This window comes from Vicugna pacos, chromosome 2 (assembly GCF_048564905.1).
Source record: "Vicugna pacos chromosome 2, VicPac4, whole genome shotgun sequence".
Classification (NCBI taxonomy): domain Eukaryota; kingdom Metazoa; phylum Chordata; class Mammalia; order Artiodactyla; family Camelidae; genus Vicugna; species Vicugna pacos.
This window is the reverse complement of record NC_132988.1, coordinates 94,347,056-94,370,416: the sequence shown is the minus strand read 5'-3', so window position 1 is coordinate 94,370,416 and position 23,361 is coordinate 94,347,056. Positions and strand designations below refer to the sequence as shown.

General features: G+C 44.1%; 1 protein-coding gene across 3 annotated transcripts in view; it reads left to right on the top strand.

Moving 5' to 3' along the window:
- TBC1D1 (TBC1 domain family member 1) overlaps positions 1-23,361 on the top strand; it is a 181,187-nt gene that overhangs the window by 94,030 nt on the left and 63,796 nt on the right. For 2 of the 3 annotated variants that reach the window (XM_015243989.3, XM_072945268.1), the window contains exons 7-13: positions 1,121-1,231; positions 6,145-6,273; positions 7,552-7,638; positions 10,884-11,164; positions 12,936-13,097; positions 13,894-14,013; positions 14,984-15,123. In XM_015243989.3, coding sequence (XP_015099475.1) covers positions 1,121-1,231; positions 6,145-6,273; positions 7,552-7,638; positions 10,884-11,164; positions 12,936-13,097; positions 13,894-14,013; positions 14,984-15,123 — 1,030 coding nt within the window. The remainder of the gene's footprint in view (positions 1-1,120; positions 1,232-6,144; positions 6,274-7,551; positions 7,639-10,883; positions 11,165-12,935; positions 13,098-13,893; positions 14,014-14,983; positions 15,124-23,361) is intronic. The other variant, XM_015243990.3, reaches the window with a different exon arrangement.

Below are 23,361 nucleotides of genomic sequence, written 5' to 3'. Positions count from 1 at the left end.
CTTCTGATCATTTACTGTCATTTCCTTGAGTAACAGGAACAACTTATTTTAAATGATCTTTTTCTTTTAGAGAGGGAATGTCACAGGTCTGGGTTAGCGTCACTTCTGCTTCTAAAGTTTGTGCCACGAGGGCAAAATGATTGTTCCTTCGTTAGCTGGGCTGCCAAAGACAGCGCTGACCCAGACACAGATGCTTGTGTAGCTGATGCATTTATTACGCCTGGACTTTGTTTTAAAGGGCAGGCAGAGAGGAGGAGCAAGGCAGTGGATAACTGTCATTATGAAAAAGGTATGTTTCTAAAGTTTATAGACTAGAAGCTTTGTGTATTCCCAGAGTAATTCAGTTTTGTTTTCTTCATACTCAGAGAAAATAATTAAGTTAGATGGTCTTCTAAAAATGAACTGTGACTGGTATTTCAAATCCAAAGAATCTGGGAGCCAGAGGAGACCCTGGAGTGTATCTTGTGCATAGTGGAGATGGAGAAGCTAAGATTAAGTGACTGGCCTTTGGTCACACTTCTAGGCGGCACCTGGAACCTGCGTGTCCTGATTTCTAGTCCAGTGTGTCTTTCCACTGCCCTGCCTAAAAAATAAAAAGCATATAAGGAATTTTTAAAGAAAGAAAGAAGAGAGAAACTGAGTCCATGCCATGAAAGTTTGTGTGTAAGTGCATGCCTGGTGGGGCTGCCAGAAAGTGCTCCGTGGTGAACACGTTTGACGTGAGGAAGGAACCGTAACCCGGGGTCCAGTTGCTGTCTTCCTTTCCAGTCCCTAACCATAGGGTTTACAAATGTTGACCTTTGGGTGTTTGCACAGATTTTGTCCTTTTCTTCTGTTTTCAGGGCTGTTTATTAAATACTTTGACTATGCCTCTAACTGATACGAAATATTTATTTTAGGTATAAGGACATCAGAGCTTAATCTGGCCCACTGGCTCCATTATCTGTTTCTTTTAGAAAATTATCTCACTTTTTAGGATCATCAGTGCCCCCTAGTGAGATGGTTGGGTAAAAAAAGCACTAGTTGGTGGGTGGAAGCTGTTAGCATTTTCAAAGGGATGGCTTAGCAGTTTTGGTGACAATTAAACATTAATGTATTCTTTTTTTTTTCCCCCTTTAAGAAACTGAGACCAAGAAATGAGCAGCGAGAGAATGAATTGATTATTTCTTTCTTGAGATGTTTATATGAAGAGAAACAAAAAGTTCATGTCCATGTTGGGGAGGTAAAGCAGGTATGGCCTTTTTCTTTTTCTCTCTTATGAGTTTACCACGATGCTCTATAAAAGAGTCTTGAGGACTTTCTGAAGCTCTGAAGCCTCTTTCTCCTTTTATTTTATTTTCATTTGTTGCATGTACGGTAAACTTGGGAAAACTTGGGAATATTTAGATTGTGCTTGGAGGAGGTGAGAGAAGTGTCTGTCTGCGTTGTAGTAGGGGTGGGGCAGTTGCTCTGACGGGGGACTGTGGCATAGAACCTCAAGAGTGAGGTTTACAAGTAGCTGCCACCAAGACAAGCTACCTGACCTGCAGGGGCCAGTCTCTGTCACCTCACCCTCTCCCTGATAAAGTGGGAGTGACGTTGTACAGCTGCCTTCAGAATTACAGGAAGTACCCGAGTTCTTGTCACATAAATGCCGTGTGAATGTACGGTGGCGCTCTGACACAGCACAGGTGGCGCTGGCCTGGGTGCTGAGCCCTTCACATGGAGGGCGTGTTCCTTCCGTCTCGCATGCTGGACGGATGTGCGGAGTCCGCCTCCCACCTCCACTGCCCACGGCTTTGTTCAGCTTTTCTGTGTGAGGGGTGCTGTGTCAGAAGCTGGGGCCACCTGCAGGTCTCTGTCTTTGAAAAGTTTTGCATTTGGGATTCAGTACACATGGGGCCAAGGACCATTTTCCTACATTTTTTGAACTCTGTGTAAGTCAATCATAATAACCATTATAACTTCTAGACATGCATTTTATTTTTTTGTTTACTGGTAAGCCAGAAAATCTAGAGAAAAATCAGTAAAGGATGTTCAAAAAATCTTTAATTTCCAAAAGTATATTGCCTTTTTAAAAAAACAACACCAAAAACCACTCCCTGAGTGTCTATTCTGAAGGCACTGTAAAGCTCAGTCATGTGCTCTCTTCCTTGTGTTTTCCCTGTAAACAGCCCCTGCTTTTCTGGTAACCTGACCGTGATGCAGTTTTGCTGGGATCGCACATAGCGACTCTCCCCATTTGTTTCTCCCTTCCGGTTGCCTTCGGCAGTCATGTGCCCTTCCTGAGCTCTTAATCACATACAGTGTCCAACATTGTTTTTAATCTCATTGGCCGGCTCTAGGGCCCCTTAGCTGCGACCCTAGTACCAGTACGTGGTGTTTTTGGCCTTTATGTGTTGACGTTCCCCCCCTTGCAGCCAGTGCCCTTGAGGCCGCCTGCGAGTTCTGGGCGCCACCTGTTCACTTTTAGGTGGGCCACCCAGTCTAAGTTTTCAGTTAATTCTCTGGTTCACTATTCCTTTTCTTGTTTCCTTTCCTCTTCTCTTTTGTGCCACTGACAGTTGTTCTACGTTCTGATTTTCTTCCTCCTGAGTCAGTCCAACTTACTCCAACAGGAAATTAATAACTTTGAAATAATTTATAACTGCTAGAAAGGGGAATGAAGCATTTCTGGTGGGTGGGAAGTTTTGACCTCAGGGCAGTCTCATTTTTATGGAACAGGGTAATATCTTTATGATTTGGACATAGGCTAGTACAATGGAGAAATATATTTCATGCTTTTTTCCATTTGAAAACAGAATTTAAAGGAGACTGAGCCTCAAGGTGGAACTGGCATCTGGGCATCCCTTTCACTAGAGGTTTCTAAACATTCTGTAACCCAAGAGGCTTGTGTCTTTGCCTGTAAGGAAGTTGCCCCGATCCCCAGTGGTTGGGTGGTCCCGCAGGCTGGACACCCTCTTGGGCTCTGAGCTTAGCTTTTCAGAGCAGCAACTGCTTTATAGATGGATCAGATGGACTTTCGAGAGTCACCAGTAGATTCTTGCTCTTACTTTCTGCTACCAGATGGTTTACATGGATTTCATTACCTTCTTGTTACTCCTAAAAATTCCTGAAACCTTTGAAAATGTGTTATGACTTGACCAGAGAGAAATGGAACTGTGGTCTGTGCCCACCAGCTTTCAGAAGTGGATCAAAGACATGAACACAGTCTCAGGACTGTACTTCTCAGAGCCATGGTGATTGCATGCCATGCGTGTTTTTCAGACTAAAATGCTGGTGTTGGAGGCTGGTAGAGGGATTGTTTTATAAAGTAGAAAACAAACTGAATGAATCCTTTGATCTTACGGGAAAGGATTCAGTTTGGACAAAGGTCTATAAATTAATAAAGTTTAAAGGATACCACGTTTTAATCATTTTTGCTTGTGTTCACTGAACTGGTACAGAAATTAATAATATTAAATCAACTGCCACTGGTTGAATGTTTGCCATGTATCAGACATAGTTTTAATTTTTTACACGACTTCTGCCATTTTTTCTACAACGCCTTTTTGAGTTCGGTGGCATGATACCCATGTGAGACACGAGGACATGGGGAACAGGGTCAAGATGTTTCCTGGGCAGTGTGGAGCCCATGTGTCTGAGGTCCAAGGACATCATCTTAATCATCATGCCCTTTAGGAGCTTAATTATCAAAATTTAATATTATGTAATTACTCATTGATATGCCTGGGTCCATTATCTAGTAGATAAGTTTTTTTTCTGACATTTTATTACAGAAATTGTCAGACATACAGAAAAGTTGAAAGAATTGCACAGTGAGCACTTTTATACCCACCATCTGGCTGAAACTGTTTTTAGCACTGTTGTGTTTGCTGCCGTGTATCTGTCCGTCTCCTACGCCACCTTACTTCTGATGCCTTTCAAAGCAAGTTTCTGATGTTAGTACTCTTGATTCCCAAACACTTTAGTTTGCCTATCATTAACGAGAGTTTGGTATTTATCTGTTTTTTTGAGATAACATTTGCATATAGTAAGTTGCACAAATCTTGAGTGAACCATCTGTTGAGTTTTAAGGATTTCATACATTTAGTTAGCCCCAACCGCTCTCAAGATATAGAACATGTCCATCACTCCAGAAAGTACCCCACACCCCGTCAGTCCTCCGTCCCTCAGGCAACCACTCTTTTGATTTTTTTTTCCACCATAGGTTAGTTTTGACTGTTCTAGAACTTTCTATAAATGGAATCATACAGTATGTTCTCTTTTAGTTTTGGCTTCTTTCTCTTAGCGTAATGTTTTTGATGTTGCATAAATCAGTAATGTGTTCCTTTTTATCCCATTGTGTCCATACCACAGTTTATTTCTCTATTCTCCTTTTGTTGGACACCTAAGCTGTTTCCAGGTTCTGGTTATTGTGAATAAAGCTGCTGGTGAATATGCTGTGACAGCTTAGGATGGTGGGTTCTCAACTGAGGACTTCATTTTAGCTTAAGAATTTGAAACTTGGCTCCAAATGTTCAGGCTTAGAGTTCTCCCCTCTGTCTTGGGATGGGCAGTGTGAGCACTGTGGTACAATTCACTCTAGAACTGCAAACTAGGAACTTTAAAGGAGAAACGTCTAGATGCTTAGTTTAAAATAAACAAGGAATGTGTTATTTCCTAAATGAAATTATTTTCTAAGCATGAATTATTTTCTAAATGTGAATTTTCAGGTTGCATTTGAATTATGACGATAGACAGAAAAGAATGATTTTAGACTGTAGAGGAGAGCAGAAGCAGCACTGAAGTGCAGAGAGACTCTAGTGGGCTGGTTTATTAAAAACAAAAACAAAAACAAAACACCAGCACAGGTTTTCTGTGTAGGATCTACTGCATACTACTAGTCTTTTACCCACTATTTTCCTTATATGTCAACACAATTCAAAATGCTTCTCTTTTATGAAAACTTTTGTTATGAGTTTGAAAGCAAGTCTACAGCTTTGTACCTTTGTGAGTGAGCTAGTGTTGAGTCAAATACAGGTACCTGAGCTCCTTTATGGGTAATTCCCTTTGCTCTGGAGGCTGCTTTGTGTCTGGGTAAGCTCTTATTCTTGGTAAATGATTGCATAGGACCAAATTGCAGTTAATAAGGCACCCACCCATGGTACATAACTTGGTCAATATTTGTTGAGTGAGTGTCACTGTTCTCAACACCTGCAGGATATAGCTGGGGTGAATTGAAGGCATTTATTGTATTAATCTGCACACTTCTCTATATACTTGAAATATGTAACAACAGCAAGGAATAGTCGATGTTTAGAGTAATGAAGGATGTGGTGGTTCTTTTCTAACAATCATCATCTAGCAGGAAGCATTCAGGTAAGCATCCAGAGAAGCAGCAGTTTAATTTTGAGGATTAAAAAATTTTTATTTTAGCATACCTCTGTTAATAAGTAACATTAAACTTCATTTTGTGATTGGCAAACAGATTTAGCTTCATGTTATGGTCACTTAAGGAGGAGATGCTTCGTTGCAGGGGAGAACGAATGGGATGATGGAAAGAAGAGGTGGGAGAGAGGAAAAAGTAGGATTCTGTAGAAGGGGATGAAGATTATTGTAGGCAGAGGGGGATGGATTCTTCAGTTGATTAATTTGTCTTACCCTGTGAAATGCCCCCAAAATTAAGTTGTTACTTTACTCTAAAGAGCTAATCATAGCTCCCTTAGTACTGGAAGCTGTGCCCAGTGCTTTAATGCTTTACCTGTTTTAATCACAGTGCAACACAGTGCTATGATTATATCTTGAGGTTGGTCTCAATTTACAGAAGAGGAAATTGTGGCTCAGAGTAAGTAACTTGCATAAGGCCACAGCTAATAAATGACATATCTCTGACCCAGCCCCAAGGCCCAAGCTCTAAGCTGCTTTGTTAACTGATTGGCTTCTAAGCAGATCTCCTCATTACATTTGGAGTAGGCAAAGCAACTCTTTGAGGCAAAATTATTTCCTGGACTTGCAGTCATGTCACCAAGTGACAGATGAGAAGAGGTCACAGAAAGAATATGGCCTGGGGTCAAAAAGATGCATCCTAGAGACTTTTCAATCCTTTTTTTTTTTTTAAAAGGTAGGAAAAGAGGAAGGCAGGAGGCTCTAAGTGACTTGACTTTACATTGTTTTATTTTTTAGACATCACAGATTGTGGCAGAGAATATTGGAAGTGAATTGCCATCTAGTGCCACTCGATTTAGGCTAGATATGCTGAAGAACAAAGCAAAGAAATCTTTAACAGAGTCTTTAGAAAGTATTTTGTCCCGGGTAAGTGCCATAATTTCTCTTAATTTAAGTTAAATCACTTTTTGAGAGAGCATGAGATTCAGTTCTTTGTTTTCACTCCATCAGTGTTCATCATGAAGTATAGAAGGGTAAGACCTTTTAAAATGTCTTCTCAGTCTTCGAATAATGTTACCTTCACGTAAAATTCAGGTTTTAACTTGGCCTTAGTTTTAAAAAAAACTTCACTCTTTTGTAGATTATATCCATGGAATTTTTGTCTCCCAGAGAATGTTATTTGTTGGCTAGTCCCTCTAAAGAGCACGGATTAGATACGCCAACATGTGGGTTCCGTTCTCCCTTGTGTCGCTAGGTACAATTTGAAAATCCAGTTATTGTCAGCTGTTATTGTTATATGTCTGGAACTTCTAAGCAGGATCTGCAAACAGTGGCCCTTGGGTCAAATACCATTCATCTCTGGTTTTTGTAACTAAAGATTTATTGAAACACAACCACATCAGTTCATTCACCTGTTGTCTAAGGCTGCTTTTCTGCAGAGTCAAGTAGTTGCCACAGACACCACAGAGCATAAGAGCTTTATTTTCTGTCCCGTTACAGAAAAAGTTTGTGGCCTGCAGCTCTCTAGGAAGAACGAGTATGTGTATGATGCTCCAATCTGGGGGTTCTTTAAGAAATCACTACCACCCCGTCCCCCTTCGTTCTCATGGGTGTAAATACCCTCGATGGCACTTCTAAGAAATAAGAGTTAGGTTTTCTCTCAAAGTTTTGCACCTTTCTGGAGCTTGCAGTTGTCTTCTTACAGTTCTTTTTTATTTCACGAACCACTCCATTTGATGAATCATGCTTTAGTTTTCGTAGAAGTTAAATTTTATTGTGTGTGAAGATGTTTCTGAGAATTTTGCAGCAACCTTACAGATAATTAAAACCATTTCACTTACAAAACCAGAGTTGGAGTGGGGCTGCTTTGGAGAGCTCCCAAGTGGAGAGATGGCGGTTTGGGTGTCACAGCCTGGCAGGTCATGATGCCGTGTGACTCAGGAGAGCGATGTTGAGCGTGCACACTTCAGCACTTGCTCTTCCTAGACATGTCTCTTCCCCTGCCCGTCATCCTGCCAATGACTAATCCAAAAGGTGCTTTGAAGCATTCAGGTTCAGGTTGGCTTAAAAGAATATGATTGTCTCAATGCACATATGCACTCAACAGTGTTTCTCAGTAAATGCATTTTTCCTGAGCTTATTTAAACAGATCAGGTCGCTTCCTTTGCAAAACCTCAGGGGTCGTAACTGCCTTTCTTTATGCAGGGTAATAAAGCCAAAGGCCTGCAGGAGCACTCCGCCAATCTGGACTTGGACAGCTCTGCGTCTAGCACATTAAGTAACACCAGTAAGGTAAGCACATTTCTTTTTAAGTGACCCCCTGAAGAAACCAGCACATGGGTCTTCCTCGTCCCCTATGTACAGGGTCTGTGAAGGGGAACAAAAGAAACTCGTATCTCCAATCATGAAAAGTTTGGTGCTTCCAGACCTCCAGGTGCAGGTGGAGGGCTGGTCATGCAGTTCTGTTCCAAGAAAAAAGGTTTACCTACCAAAGCAGATGCTATCCCATAAGCAAAGGAACAAAATTGCAGTTTTAGACCACTGAGATCTAATTTAGCACAATGCAGTCAATGGATTTCTTAAATCGATTTTCCAATGAAATCTAAATGAAATATTAAAAATAATTTAGAGAAACCTCAAAATTGGGTTTGTGAATTCTGAGAAGTATGTAGGGTAAATTCCTGAAACTTACTTTATCCTCTGGCTGGCTCTATGATTATAATTAAACATTACTATTTTTATAAATAAGCAGTGAAGCCTCCGCCCTCAGTCTGTCACCAATGGGCACAGCTTTGTGACAGCGAGCAAGTCGGCAGTTCTCTTTGGTGACAAACCTGTATCTATGTCCTTGTTTTAATTTCTTGCTTTCTAGACATACAAGCGTATTTAAACCTAGTTAGTTGAACTTTTTAACCACCAGAAACTACCAGAAAAGTGGATTTTGTATTTTGTGCTGGGACAGTCAGCTTTCCTTCTGCGACCAGAATGCCCTCAGATGGAAGAGAGGGGAGTTTTTGTGAAAGCCAGCTCCCTACTACAGGAATCAAGTTCTTTTGAGCTCCCTCTGGGGCATGTGGCTTTCAAAGTTTTTAGACCATAAGTGACAGTAATTTACACATTTAACAATGCAAAATGGTTCACAGACAAACATACACACTCACACATAAAATTTCACAAAACAGAATTTACTGTAAACAATATGTGGTACATACTGGTTTTTTCTATTCTGTTTTGAAAAGTTTAGTGAAAAAGACCACAAAATTGATACTACTACCTACTAATGTGTTAGAGTCTATAGTTTGAGAAACACTGCCTTAGTGGAGTGCTTTTTCAAATTCTAAGGTGCATCTTTAGTGGGGTCTGGTTAAAATGCAGATTCTGATTCAATAGGCCTGGGGTGAGGCCTAAAATGCTGACCCACTTGGGGGAGCAAGACCCTAGACACACCCACCTTCTGCATGTGATTTTCTAAGTTAGAATCTTGTGGGATGTAGTGTCATCTGTGCTCCGTTGCCCACATACTGATTCTGCCCACAATTCATTTGAAGTGTGGAAGCACTATGGTTTGTTTATGCTCTGGATATAGCTGAATAAGACAGAGCCCCTCCCCACTGGGAGCTCATCTGGTAGGAAGGAGGCGACAGATACACGGCATTGAGTGGTGAGTGCTGTGCGCCTGAGAGTTCAAGTAAGAGCTGGTGGTAGCTCAGTGGTCACAGGAGTCCGGGGAGGGATGATATTTTTGGTCAGTGGGACCAGAAAAAGCTGGTGGGGTTGTAGGGGGCAGTATTGCTTCTGAATTAAATCTTGGGGTAACTGTAGGAATTGTACCGTGGAAGTGGACAGGGAAAAAGGTGTTCCAGATTAGTTCAAATAAACATACTGTGAAGAAATTCATATCACTTAAGTGACTTTCCCAGAAAGTCTTTTTGCTTGTTTTTTTATTCTTCTTCAAAACACAGATCTGGGAATATACACATAGCTTGAATTTCTAGGGTAATTCTGGGAGAAATACAGCTTTTCAAAAGTTACCTATGTGTATTGTATGTGTGGCTGTCTGCACTTCTTTACATATTTTTTCATCCTGAGATTAAGAAACTGTTGTAAAGATGTGCTTTTATGTAATTGAATCTCTTCTAATAAATGGATTGTCTAGAAGCAAAGAAGCTGAGCATCTGAGTGGCCCTTTCAGGTGTAAGGTTAAGCAAAGGGTGAGCTGGTCCATGTAATTTGGAGGGGTTAATGAGAGTTGAGATGAGCAGGCTTGCATGATGGCCATTGCTTGATGTATTGTCTTAGACACATTTTTAAACCCTTAAATTAAAAGAATCTTTGCAACTGTAGAGTCTTGAAGAATGAAAAATTGAAGTTATGTTTAAAGTAATTAACGTTTCATAATGTTTTGGGAATTAAGCCTTTTAAATCTGATTACTAAAAAATTAAGTTTGTATAATCTCTCTCCTCAATAAACATAAATTTAATTTCTTAAAATCCTTAATACCCATCATCTAAAAGACACTCAACTGCGGGGGCAGGTGAACAAGAAGAATTTAGGTTCTCCAGTCCACCATTAGATGCATTCGTTTCTTTTTTCGCTTTTCGTGTTGATTTATTTATCCCTTCTAGCAGTTCTAGTAGGGACAAGCTGGCACACTTCGTCTTATTTTATGTTTTTTGATTTGAGGAAAATATATTGGCCCCCAGCCATGTCTTGGGTGTGCAGCACTAAGTGTGAGTGGTGGCAGTTCATTCCCTTGAAAAAGTATGCATCTGGCAAGCCTGCAGTGTGAAGATATTGTCATGGTTCTCAACAAGTGTTTGCGTACCCACTCAGTAAATTCACTGAGTACCTAATAAATAATAACTTACATTTGCATAACATTTTAAGTGAACGGGTACTTATGGTTGTATTATCTTGCTTAATTCCGACACCCAGTGAGATAAATTTTCACTGCGCCCTTTTACAGATGAGGAACTTAAAGTGTAGGGAGAAGTTGAGAGATTTGCCCTGAACCACGGCAAGAAGTGCTTAGAGAGATTTTTCCGTATCTAAGAATAATACAGGATATAATTTTTAACCCTCAGGATTACCAGGTTAAATCTTAACATTAGGTCCAGTTCCGAGAGAGTCTTAAAATATGGGTATGACATGTATGAACCCACTTGGCTGAGATAAAGAACTTGATTTGTTTAAACGGTGCGGACAGGTTACACAACTGTCTGCTTATAAGCAACAGTAAAGAGTTCTGTCTTCTAGACAGAGAACTATTTCAGCTTTGCTTGGGACAGTTGCAAGCTGTAATTTACGGCCTTCACACCTGCGTTTGGTAGTTTCCCCATTTGTCCTGCAAACAAGTGTCTGTCTCTAACAGCAGGCATTTAATGGGCCTTTACTGCTTTGCACTTTTGGTGGCTTCTAGACGGCGTTTATAATCAGAAGATATGCATACTGAAATGTTTTCCTGCCGCTGGAATTGGAGTTATGAATCTCACAAGTGCCCTGTGATGTGTCTGATGTGCTGTCTGTCTGCTGCCAGGAGCCGTCTGTGTGTGAGAAGGAGGCCTTGCCGGTCTCCGAGAGCTCCTTCAGGCTCCTCGGCTCCTCGGATGACCTGTCCAGTGACCCAGAGGACCACCCCGCGGAAGAGCTCGCCCCGCTGTCACCCCAGCGGGGCTTCAGAAGGCGTGCCAACACCCTGAGCCACGTCCCAGTGGAGTGCCAGGAGCCCCCGGAGCCTGCCAAGGGGTCCCCAGGGGTCTCGCAGAGGAAACTTGTGAGGTATCACTCAGTGAGCACAGAGACGCCTCATGAACGGAAGTAAGATTTGTTTAAAACGTAGATTTTTGTATAAATGGCTGGGGCTTACCTGTTCCTGACCAGGTACGTGCGGCTCAGCCGTGCTGATGGGGTCAGAGAGAAGCCTAGGTCAGCTTTCACTCTTGGCTTAAAAGATAACCCCCGCAGCGGTGCCTGTTCCCGCCACTTCCTCCCCTGGGGCGGTGTAGCTGTCAGAGATGCTCGGACTTGCGCCATTGCAGGGACCGTGAGGGAGCAGGTCAGGTGGAGCAGGCCGGCGGGGCACAGCGGGGCTCCTCTCGCAGTGTGAGGGCCGGTGACTGCTGGCCTCGAGGAAGCAGCCATGGGGGGGCTGCTCATTTGGAGGCCGGGACGGTGGGGTGGCGATGGGTCCCGAGCAAGTATGCGGCGTCGGGCCGCCTGGGCGGGATCACAGCCTGGGGCCCCATCCTGCTCTGTGCCTGGCCGGGCAAGTCGCTGCCCGTCGCCGTTGGAGTGGACAGTCTCTGAAGTCCCCTGCAGTGTGAGGATTCTAGAGCCTCCCGACAAGATTGACTAACTTTAATAACGGGCTCTAGCGAGTTTCCTGGAGCTGGGTAAGCACTACAGAGGCTTCCTTCCAGGGTCTCTTGGCAATTAATTTGAGCCCAGGTGTCAGAGAGCATGAATGGGCACAGAGATATAGTTAAAAATGACTTTAAACGTCTTTTCAAAGCCGTTGCCTTATAAACACGAAGCAGGCCCTGCCTGCGTGCAGCCCTTCCTCCCTCTTTCGGTGACACCTGGAGTACGGGGCGCGCGTTGGAGCCGGTTCTGCACCGATGAGGGGCGTCCACACGGGGGCGTCTGCGATGCTGCTGGTGGACAGGGGACAGTGTCTGCGCTCGCAGACAGTGTGGTGGAGCCTCTCAGCCTTGTCTTCAGTCAGCCTGGAAGATAGTTATGGCGGTTCTTTGGAATTCGGCTGGATAACTGTGATCCCAGAGGAGAACCCACTTAAGAAGCTAATATTCAGTCATACGACATTTTAGAGACCAGGATAGCTTGAGGCTTTGTGGGATTCTCGTCATGTTTTCTAGAACCCTGTGCACACGCTTCTTTTATTCCGCCCCTCCGCTGTGCTCCCGCCCCTCTTTTCCCGGCACTTTAGTGATGATGGAGACCTTCCTGTCTGGAGATTCCTAGCCGTCTTGCTAATAAGCCTGCTGTTTTGCATTAGCTAAGGATGGTAGGAAATTAGAATCCCTGACAGCCCGGTTCCCTTCTCCCCTAAGAATGCAGCTTCCTAAAGGTCGTGCCGGATGTAGGTGATGAGGGGACGTGGAAACGTCCTGCCCTCCGCCCTCCCTCCCCAGCTTACCTCTTTGGCCTTGCATCCCCTCGTGACCTCTCTGCTCATTTATGCACAGGAAATGAGACTTGATGTTAGAAGCAGGTTATTGTTCAGTTTAAAGAGAGATGTATTTTTAAAACTCTGGATTTTGTTTTGCTTTCCTTTGCTTTTGTTTTAATTAAAAAAAATTTTTTTTCCCGTCAGGTCCTAAAAAGGGAGTAGAGGAAACAGGTCTGTTGGGTGCATAGACATGTGGGAAGTGATCAAGCATGACCTTCCATAGGCCTTTCTTTACTGCAAATTGCCTGTGCCCGGGAGTTGGTGTGCAGAAGAGATGTGGAGAGCACCCCCACTCTGGCAGTTCCTGTTCAATGCCTGGCTTCCTGTTCCCTCCATTTTTCCTGCGTGGTTCCCTCCCCTCCCTCTAATCCCCCTGCTTTCTTTCTAATTGCTGTTTAGTGGGAATCATCCACCTGTTGGCGAGTCTAAAAGTCGCTCAGGTCAGTCTTCAGCTCCTGCTCCTCCACCTCGTCTTAACCCCTCTGCCTCCTCGCCCAATTTCTTTAAGTACCTCAAACATAACTCCAGTGGAGAACAGAGTGGGAATGCAGTGCCCAAGAGGTGAGCCACCCGCATGGCAAGTTCAGTGTCGTCTGTCTTCCCGGCACGTTCACGCAGAGGGTGTGCTGATGTTCGTGCCAGGAGCCCGGGGCCACCGCTTGTGTGTCTGTCTGGTTTGGGTTTTGTTATTGTCAGTCTATCATTTGAATCTACTTAATTTTTCTATCGATTGATTTCCTCAAAATTATTATGAAAACAGTCTTAACGGCAAGATGTGTTTTATATAAAACACGTCTTTCACATCCTTTCACATTCCCCTGCCCTAGTACACACACATGCGTGCACACACACACACACGACTGTGCTTGATCACATACATTGCAATTTGTGTTGTATTAGAAACTTCCTCGTTAATTTAGGAAAATTGTATTTCCAGTTTGGAAGGAGTCATTTTGGATGATGGACTGATTGTTTTTATTTTACTCTGTAAGAATGCTTAACATGAGATCTACTCTCTTAACACATTGTTAACGTGTTTGCAGTATTACTAACTCTAGGCACAGCACTGTTAACGGTAGGCACAATGTTGCACAGCAGATCTTTAGAATTTATTCATCTTGCATAACTGAATGGACTGATGTTTATTCATTAATTCATTGATTCCATTCATTTAAAGTAATAGAATTTTATTGACTGAAAGTGAAAGTTAAATGTCATTTGTAAGCTGTTTTTCTTACCTGCTTTAATTTTCTTAGCATTAGAACTATAAAAATGTTTTTTATTTTGAAGCTTATGTTTTATACTTTGTCTGTTTGTGTTTCTTTATCTTAAACTCTTTTTTCAACCAAACTCTTAGCATCTCCTACCGTAATGCCCTGCGGAAAAAACTTCATTCTTCTTCCTCTGTGCCAAATTTTCTAAAATTTCTGGCTCCTGTAGATGAAAATAACACCTCTGACTTTATGAACACAAAAAGGTAGGGTTTGATTTAGATATATCAAGTCTGGGTACAAGTGCTGACTGTTGGACACATAGGGATTTTTCAGCTGTTCTTTTGCCGTTTGAAAAATCATTTACGCTAGACCTATTGTATCTTCTTTCTTAGAAGTTTTTCTTACTGGATGTGATTTTTTTAAAAATGTGGAGTCAACTTGTAATCTAGTTTTGACTGGGATGAGTTTACTAATGTGTTGTTATTTTCAGCAAATTAGAGAAAGTCTTACCCATCTAATTGATTAGAAGTGTTTCTGGATAGTGAGCATGTTTGGCTGTCAGTAAATCAGTCAGGATGTCTGATCTGTAAGTTCAGGTGACTGTCTAGTTGCAGGTAGACACTCGGGTGTAGCTCACAAGGGCTTCCCCAAGTTGTCCTGTGAATAGGAAGAAAATTAGTGACTAGATTGTTTTTATGTATATTGAAAACTATACTTTGTTTTGTAGTTTAAAACATACAGGTGTTAAAATCATATCAAGTGACTGCATAATTATTGCTTTTGCTGGTTCTGTATAATTTAACTTTTTTCATTTCATGCGGTGATCCTTGGAGACACAGGCCTATGCTAAGAAAATCTCCCTACCCATCGACTAGGGGAAATTGTGGCGCCTCCTGTAGGCAGTTTCTCTTTCCTGAAGTGGCACCAAGGGAGGCCCAATTGAAAGCCAAGATCCGCGGAGCATATTTTTTAATATCTTTTACAATAGAAATAAATTAAGGACGTGTAAACTTGCTTTTTTTATAAAAAGCATTCTGCAAGAAGTCAGTCATATAGAAGTGTTGACCTGACCCAATATGATCATGCTTATTGTCTATGATTATCTAATTGTTCACTTGTACAAAGGTAATATATCATTTAGTGCTTTGTTAAAAAAAAAAAACCAGTAAGTCAAGCTAAAATACCTGTTTATATCTCCCCACCAATCATAAGTCAATTATCTTGTAATTGTAGGGACTTTGAGTCCAAAGCCAACCATCTCAGTGACGCCAGTGGGACCCCTGTGAAGACACGGAGACACTCGTGGAGGCAGCAGATCTTCCTTCGCGTGGCCACCCCACAGAAAGCGTGCGAGTCTCCTGGCAGACATGAAGGTGAGGCCTGCCTCCGACATAAAACTAGAAAAAGTGCATTTGTAGAAGAAGAGGTGAAATGAGATTTCAGGTCAAAATCATCCCCTGATGTTAAAGCTCCCCGGGTAAGAGGCTGACGTGGCAATGCCTGGCACTGTTTCAAGAGGATCCTACATTGCAGGGAAACCTGTCACAGGGCTCAGCAGCTTACAGCACTGTGTACGACGCTGCGTGTTACAAATGGCACCTCTGCTGAGCTCTTGTGACTGCTCAGCCCTACCTCATTCATGGGAATGTTAAGGACCTCGGGCTGATGCCCCCACTTCCCTCATCCCTTCCCACTGTGTTCCCAAGCTTGTCTGTTTTCCCCCTCTGCAAGGGTCGCTTTACACCCTGCCTTAGCACGGTGCAGTGTTAGAGGTACCCCATCCCACTGGTCACACTTGTGATGCTCTGTGCCTTGTCAATTGCTGTCACTCAGTCTGGTGTCACAGGAGGACTGTCTTGTGCTCGCTCATCCTTGTGCCCTCCAAAGAAATACGGACAGACTTAAGAGATATTGCAGGTTTGGGTTCCAAAACCACCACGGTAAAGAGAGTATCGCAATAAAGCAGACCACATGAATTTTTTTTGTTTCCTAGTGCACGTAAAAGTTATGTTTACACTGTAGTATAGGCACTATAATGTAGTCTTTTAAGTGTGCAATAGCATTATGTCTAAAAAAGATGTATATACCTTAATTTAAATAAACTTTATTGCCGAAAATAATGCTAACCATCATGTGACAATACAGGGTTGCCACAAACTTTCAATTTGTTAACAAAAAAAAAAGCAGTATCTGCGAAACACAGTAGTAAGCACGGTGAGACGCGGTATGCCCATGTGGGACGCGCTCATGTTTGTCTTTAGGCCTTTTGATGTTGAGTTACAATGTAAAAATGGAGATTAAATGCAGTTTTTCTGACCAAAATTAAGATTTTTCTCTGACCAGTGATATCATAAACTTTCAATAGTAGATATTTACTGTCCTTAATATTTCTCAATCAGAAATTGTTTCCTTAAAAATCAGCAAAGTGTAACAGTAGACCTTCAACGAGTACTTGCACGCCTCAGATTGCACATAGTGTAGATTCACTCTTGTCCCTCGACACACCTCTGCGTGTCTCCCAGGAAGCAGCACAGGCTAATCCAAGAGTTTTCAGACTAGGTTCCCTGCATCTGTCTTGAGGGAGGAGGGCTGTTGGAGGAACCCTCCCCTCCTGTTCCCCCTCCCCCTCGTTTCTTCATCTCTCCCTGCCTCCCTTCCCTAGAGTTCTTAGTATTTAATTTGAATGATGAATCCTCTGCCCATTTAAACAAGAGCCTGGTTTGGGCTCAGCTATCTTTGTGAAGTAAATCATGTAACTTCACTTAAGTTGTAGAAGGGTTATAGTAGTGTTGGCTTTTCCTATCTCATGGAAGTACATTAAATTATAAATGTGACAGTACTTTGAAAACCTGAAGGCACACCAGATGTAAACTAACATTATTTTTGTTTCCATTGTTGAGATTGGAGCACTGGTATTTAGCTTCCTATGCCATTGTCTCCCAGCAGCAGCAATGTAAAGGAGCGCTGGGTTTATAATAAATTCAGTGAGATTTAAAAAAATTTTTGAGTAAACTGAGTTATTTCAGTTCGTATCAGTTTAGAAAGTTTTGTTTTAAAGGTTTAATTTTCATGTTGTACACTGCCTACTAATGTCCAACAGCCAGATTGTGTAACCTAATCCCCTTCCTTAAACTTTTTTTAAAATTCTAGGCCACAGGGATCTGCTAGGGTCGTGGCTATAGAAAACACCAGGCTTGTAAACTGCACAGCTCCTGGTTGGAGCTCTGGCCCCTGAGGAGATGCTGGTGGTCTCTGCAGGCCCCGCCCTGGTGCCGCCCTTTTCCCGTCTCTGGAATCCGGAAGCGTGAGGTTTCTGGACAGGCACTGGTATCTTCCCGTCAGGGTCTGAGAGACCTGAGTCAGAAGGTTAGTCAGTGCTGGCGAATGCTTGCTTCTCTGGACAAGCCCAGGGTAAAACAGGCGGGGAGACTACGCTTTGGCAGCATGAAAGGAGGTGATCTTGTGTCACCCCAGCGGAGAGGAAAGGAAGGAGGAAGGAGGCCACAGTTTGCATTTGAGTTCTCTTTTTGGAAGTCATGGCAGGAAACTTCTTTTTGATAGGTCTAATCTGGGAATATTGTAAGAAATAAATATTTAGGTCCAAGTTGCATTCTTACTGACGATACTTGCAATGCACAGGGTTCTTTGGTGCATTCTGGGCTAGCTGACACAGCTGGGCCCAAGTGTGCAGGGAAGGAGGTGGGGTACCTGGTTGTTGCCGCAGACACAGGTCAGAGCACTGAGCAGGTGCCTCCAGTGCCCTGCTCCCTGGATAGCTTGGTTGCTAGGGAACTGGGAACAGAGCACTTGGTGCTAGCCATCTTCCCCACTGGAAGTGGCACTCAAAGCTGCTCAAAGGAGCACCCCAGCATCCACCTGTCAGGCCCCCGGGGTCACCGCTTGTTGATAGCAGGGGCCTGCCCTCTAGCATGGGAAGGTCTCAGGTGGTCGTGATGGTGAACTTCGGGAAAGGATTTAGAGCTCATTTAGGGTAACCTCCTCTGAAAACAGGGGTAGAGAACCTGCATCCAGATCCCCACTTTCCACCTTAGGCGCTGTAGTCTGGGACACACTGTCTAATTTCTCCCTGATGTTATAGGATTAGTTAGGCCTTTTGTCACACTGATTGGGATAAGAGAAGTATGATGCTTTTACTGACATTTTATTTTAAAGTGTTCAAATTTCATGAGATTAGAAAGTGAGTGATGCAAACGTTTCTAGTATAATTTAGTCACCTCCCACGGTGTGGAGGGCCCTCTGGTGCTCCCCGCCCGTTGCTTCTCGCCCTCGGCCCTTCCACAGGGGGGCGCTGTGGAGCAGTGCTTGGCCGGCACCGCGCTGCCGCCGGAACCGCTGTGCCAAGTGGCGGGGCTTGATTCTCTGGCTGCCAGAGTGACTGGATGGCCGGGCCTTGCTCCTCCCGCTGCAGAGGGCTCTTCCTCCCAGGTCCTGGCGTTGCCCGGTGAGGGGGAGGTGCGGGCGTGGGCTGGGCGGGGAGGGGAAGGGACGGGAAGGAGGCGGGCCGGGACTGGGAACTGAGCTGTGATTTGTGATTGAAACAGCAGCAGCACCAGAAGTGGAATTTCGCTGTTTGAGAACAGTGCCCCAGTGTTGCGGTGGCCATACCGCACGGGGACTTGCTGTGGAGACTGAAGTGCTGTATGATGTCTTTAATGTGTTCAAGTGTAGAGCGTGTCATGAGGATGTACTGTAAACTCCCGGTGCAGTGGCCAGGAACGTGTTAAGGGTGGTGGATGACTGAAGCAGCCTGTCCCATGCCAGAGCAGTTATAAGTTTTACAGGGAGCTTCCTCAGACGAAGCTGAATGCTGTCTCCCATGGTTCCCTCCCTCGGTTCCTGTCTGTGTCTGGTCTGAGACTCGCGGAATGCACTTGTTTGCACTTCCTGTTCCTCAGATGGCAGAGGGTCAAAGAAGCGCTGCTTCCTCCAGAGCTCTGCTCCAGGCTCGTTTCCCCCAGTCTTTTGACCCACTCCGTTTCACTGTCAGTCTCCTCTTAGTCATAGTCCTGTCCGCTGACCATATTGGACCCCCGGAGACCTGGAACTCAGCTCCACGTCCCGCAGTCTCCCACCCACGTGGCGCACTCTTCTCTGAATGCAAGGCCATCTTTATAACCTGTCTCTGCTTTAGGTAATTTACTCACATTCTTGGCTCTTACCATATCTTGTCCCCTGGGGCATGAACTGTTACTTCAAAATTGGTCTGATTCCTCCCTGCACTTGTGAAAAGTTTTCTACTTCTTACCTGTGAAGTGTGGCAGCATCAGCCAGTCGTTTGGGGATGGTTTTGAAGCTTAATTCTGGTGACCAGTACGCTGTAGCGAGCTATGTAAAGTTGAAGAGCCAGGCCCTCCATGTCTTTTTGTGATTGATAAAAGTGCTGAGCACGGTGGGCCCTGCATAGATACCGCTCCTGCCGTCCCTCTTCCACGGTCATCACTGATTCTTCAGGTCCCAAACTATGCAGCTACTGCCGTTTTCCCCACATCTCCTGAAGGAAGATGTCCTTAAAGACCCCGATGAAGCACTAGATGAGTGTCACATACATGGTCCACCTGGCCTCTCTGAGGAAGGCTTCTGCTGCAGCCCCTTGTTCTTGCCACGCGGGCTCCTTCCTGAGGCCTTTGCACAGACTGTTCCCTGTGTTTGCAGTGCTCTTCACCCCTTGTCCCCATGACTAACCCCCTCACCTACTTCACATCATTGCTTAAAGTCACCTTTCATTGAGGCCTCCCTGGCCACTCCATTTCAGGTTGTACCCTCATGAGACATCCCTAATCTCCTTACCACGATTTTTTCCATAGCTCTTCCCTCTTCGAAACATACTCTAGTTATGTACTTATTCCTTATCTTTATCTCAGGTTCCTTCAGTTTGCACAGGCTTTATGACTTTTAGGTAAATTGTTCAGATTCTTACAAACTTAATATTTGGTCCTTCGTGATTTCTTAACTCCCTGCTCCTTCCCCTTCTTTCTGCTTGTGTCCTTTCTGCTCTTACAGAATTAAGAAGTGCTGTCTGAATTATAAAATTATGTTGTAGGTACTCTGTGTATGAGAGAGAGAGAAGAGAAAATAAAAGCATTTACAACTCTGAAGTGGTATTATAATAATAATCACTTACCGTGTCCTTATTTTTAGCAAGTGCTTTGCATGAGTTATTTCCTTTAATTCCCAGTCAACCTTACGAAGGTCGGCATTTTTATTGCACCTGTTTCACAGATTGTGGAGCAGAGGCTTGGAGTGGCTGAAATCACTCGCCCCAAACCACCGAGCTAGTAGGCGACAGGCAGGACTGGAGCTCAAGGATCTCTGCCGCACAGTTTGCGGAACTGCCCGCAGGCTGTGCTGCCGGTGGGCGTGGCCCGTGGCTGGGAGCGGCCCAGACTGGGCGTGGCCTCCTCCTTGGGGCGCCTTCCCTCCGGCCGCCCCGTGAGCCCCTGCATTGAGCGGTTGTTCCCAGTCTGTCCCTGTGTTTCAGAGCTCCAGAGCATTTTAACTCATGGAGTTGCCTTCGTCCTTCCTCCCTGCGTGTTAGCACTGGGACAGGAGTGTGCCAGGGAGGGGAGGGAGGTTGATTTCGTAACACCTGTCTGAGTTTTCTTCTCCCAAAGCAGGCATCTCCATCCTCTGCACTGCCTGCCTCCCATCCTTAGGGCGCAGAGAGCAGCGCCTTCCACTGTGGCCTGGGACCACTTGGACCCACATGCTTTTCTGTGTGTTCCCCTCTAACTGTGAGACCTACAGATCCTCAGACAGTTGAGGGCCCCAGAGGCCCCCGCATTGGCCAGACCATCTCAGCAGAGTGTCTACCACTAGAGGTGCCTCTGGGTCTCTGTTCTGCTTCATCTTGTGGGGGCCTCCCCTGGGCAGCCCAGGTGTCTGCAGCCGGTGGCTCTGGCTTGAGCATGAGGGACAAAAGTCTATAAGGAACACTTTGCGGTGCCTTTAAAAATGTTTCAGGTGCTCAGTGACTCTTTGTGACCATTCTGCATTTATATTCTGGCACTGCAGACTTCAGTTCATAGACAGGTCTCACCTTCATCAAGGTGGAAACATGAGACAGGGATAATTGTACTGTCCCCTCCTGCTTGGAAAATACTAGTAAAACATGTCAGTAATTTAAAAACTGGTGTTTGCATAGCAGTAAGGATACAAGTGAAAGAGAAATAGAACTTTCTATAGTTTGGGGGTTCTGATTTTTATAGATGGGCTAAAAACTGGAGAAGGGTGTTAGTGAGTAGGGAGTGTGACTCCAACTAAATATAGAGTAAAAAACAGTGTGGGTAGAGGTGGAGAGGTTAGACTGCACAAATACTATCTCAAACGAGTCAGCTTGTCACTTAGGGGTGTGTGACTTTCTATGCGCAAAATCCCTGTGAAATAATGAAGTTGCAAGAATCTGAATTTTATGTTTTGGAAGCTTATCTGAAGGTAGGCAGTTAATTTCCATTTAGAAATTTACTTATAAATGTTTAGTAGGACAGTGCAAACATCTCCAAATTTCAGGCTGCTTTATGATTTTTTTTTTTTTTAACTCAGCAGAGACCAGTCAGTTTCTTGTAGAAATTCTCACTTGAAGCCAGCAAAGTCTAGCAGGATGGTTTTCCATTCTGATCCTCAGAGGGGTGGGTCTCTGCTTCTCAGCCAGTAGGTCTAGTGTGCAGCAGCACGGCATCGAAGGGAAACTCTACGATCAGTAGCGGACTCACCAGTTTGTACTCGAAGACTTTGTGAGGCAAACATTTTTGTCATAAAACAGACACAAGGAGGTCATGAAGTAGAATGAGTATCAAAAGTGGCATGGTGGCTGAAATTTAAAGCAGAGTCTTCAGTGATGCTTTTGGTTTGTGGCCACTTATGATTGGTGCCCCAGAAGCCCCGGGGAAATGTGTTCTCTCTCCTTTGTGTTTTGGATTCTTTGGGTGAAAGGTTTGTGGGGTGCTGAGGAAGTGAAAGGTCCGTAGTTGGTAAGCGATACGATACACCTGACAGAAGGTGGTTTTACAGGGGTTCAGTTAAATCTGTTACAGGGCAAAGCGGCTGAAGGCCGAGTGTGTTGAAGACTGCATTTGTAGAGCAGAGCCGGGCTGAGGGCAGACGCAGTTGTTCCTCTGAGTAGGGCCAGCGCTGCTGATGTCTGCATAACAGCCCTTCCTCATCTCCAGGGCCTTCACCCTGGTGATCACCTCCCCCCAGGCCTGCACTGAAGGTAAGGGTGGCACAGGCACTCTCACCTCTCAGCTGTAGAGGGAACACACCTGTAGATTGAATGGCTTTCCCCAGGTCACAGTCTAGAGCAGCCCTTCACAAACTTGCGTGTGCTTAGGGTCCTCTGGTGATTTGGTAAAGGTGCATTCTGGTGTTGTGGGTCTGGATTCTGGAGAGGGTCTCCATTTCTGACAAGCTGCCCAGTGATGCTGTGGTTCTGGTTGATCGTGAGCAGCAAGGCTTAGAAGAGTGATCGTGGTCAATCCAGCCCAGACCGTCTGTTCCCAGGTTAGGACACCTGTGCTCTCTCCGCTGCTGTAGTGACCCGAGGAGTCACCCACATGTGTCAAAACTCAGAGAAGTCTAGGTCTTCAATGACATTTTTTTGAGAGGATTTGTGCTGCCTGGAGAAGCAAAGAGTCAGTCTGCTGGGGAAAATGCAGTGATAAAAAATATACGGTAATAGGGATGAAGAAAAACTTGACAGTGTGCCAAATGAAACCAAACATGGTGTCTGCCTTTCTCCTGCCGTTTTGTTTTCCACGGAAGCTTTGTGGGGGCAGCAGGGCATAGAGAATGCGCAGGTATTTGTTTTCTTAGCTGTGGGCTCTGATCTAATTGTCAGACCTGCAAAAAATGCTGAAAATCAACTTCTGATTAGATTTTTGGGAGTAGAACTACTCCACAGTTTTTCCTCGTGTTTCATGCAAAAGATAATTCTTTGTTGTTAAGAAATCTTTTTTTTTTTAGGTAACTCCCATCTATGGAATGGGGGGGGTTCCTTTTACTTACCTCTGTGCCAAGGAACAATTTTAGTCTTGGTCCAATGCCTTTAATTTAAGCATTTCTGATTACATTGTGCCTTTACCGATTTCACCAACAATAGAAGCATTCAGACTGTGTATTGTTAAAAAAAAAAAAAAAGAAGAAAAACCCACCTAATATAGGTAAGACTTATTGATTTGAAACCCATTGTATAAGTAAACAGCCTAGTGAAACTGAAGTTCAGAGGGTTTTTGTGTTGTGAGTATACCTCTGTCAATATGCATGATTTATGATCCAGTTAAGTCATTTGGATTAGATATTAGATGTAAATAGTAATGGCAAAACCAAGGAATGTAATCTGAATCTTCATGATGACTTTTATATTATTATTGTAACTGTTGTACGACTGTGATTTATTTGCATTGTTCATAGCGAGGTTTTCAAGAATTTAATTACCATTAGGAAATTTTAATGGATGATGTAAGCAGAATAAGTACAGGCAGAACTTTACTGGAACTTGTAAGCATCGCGGTGACATCGTATGACCCTTTGTTTTGATCCCTGGTTCATGTTGGTTCACTGTGTCCCAGTCACATGGGGAGACTTACAATGTGGGC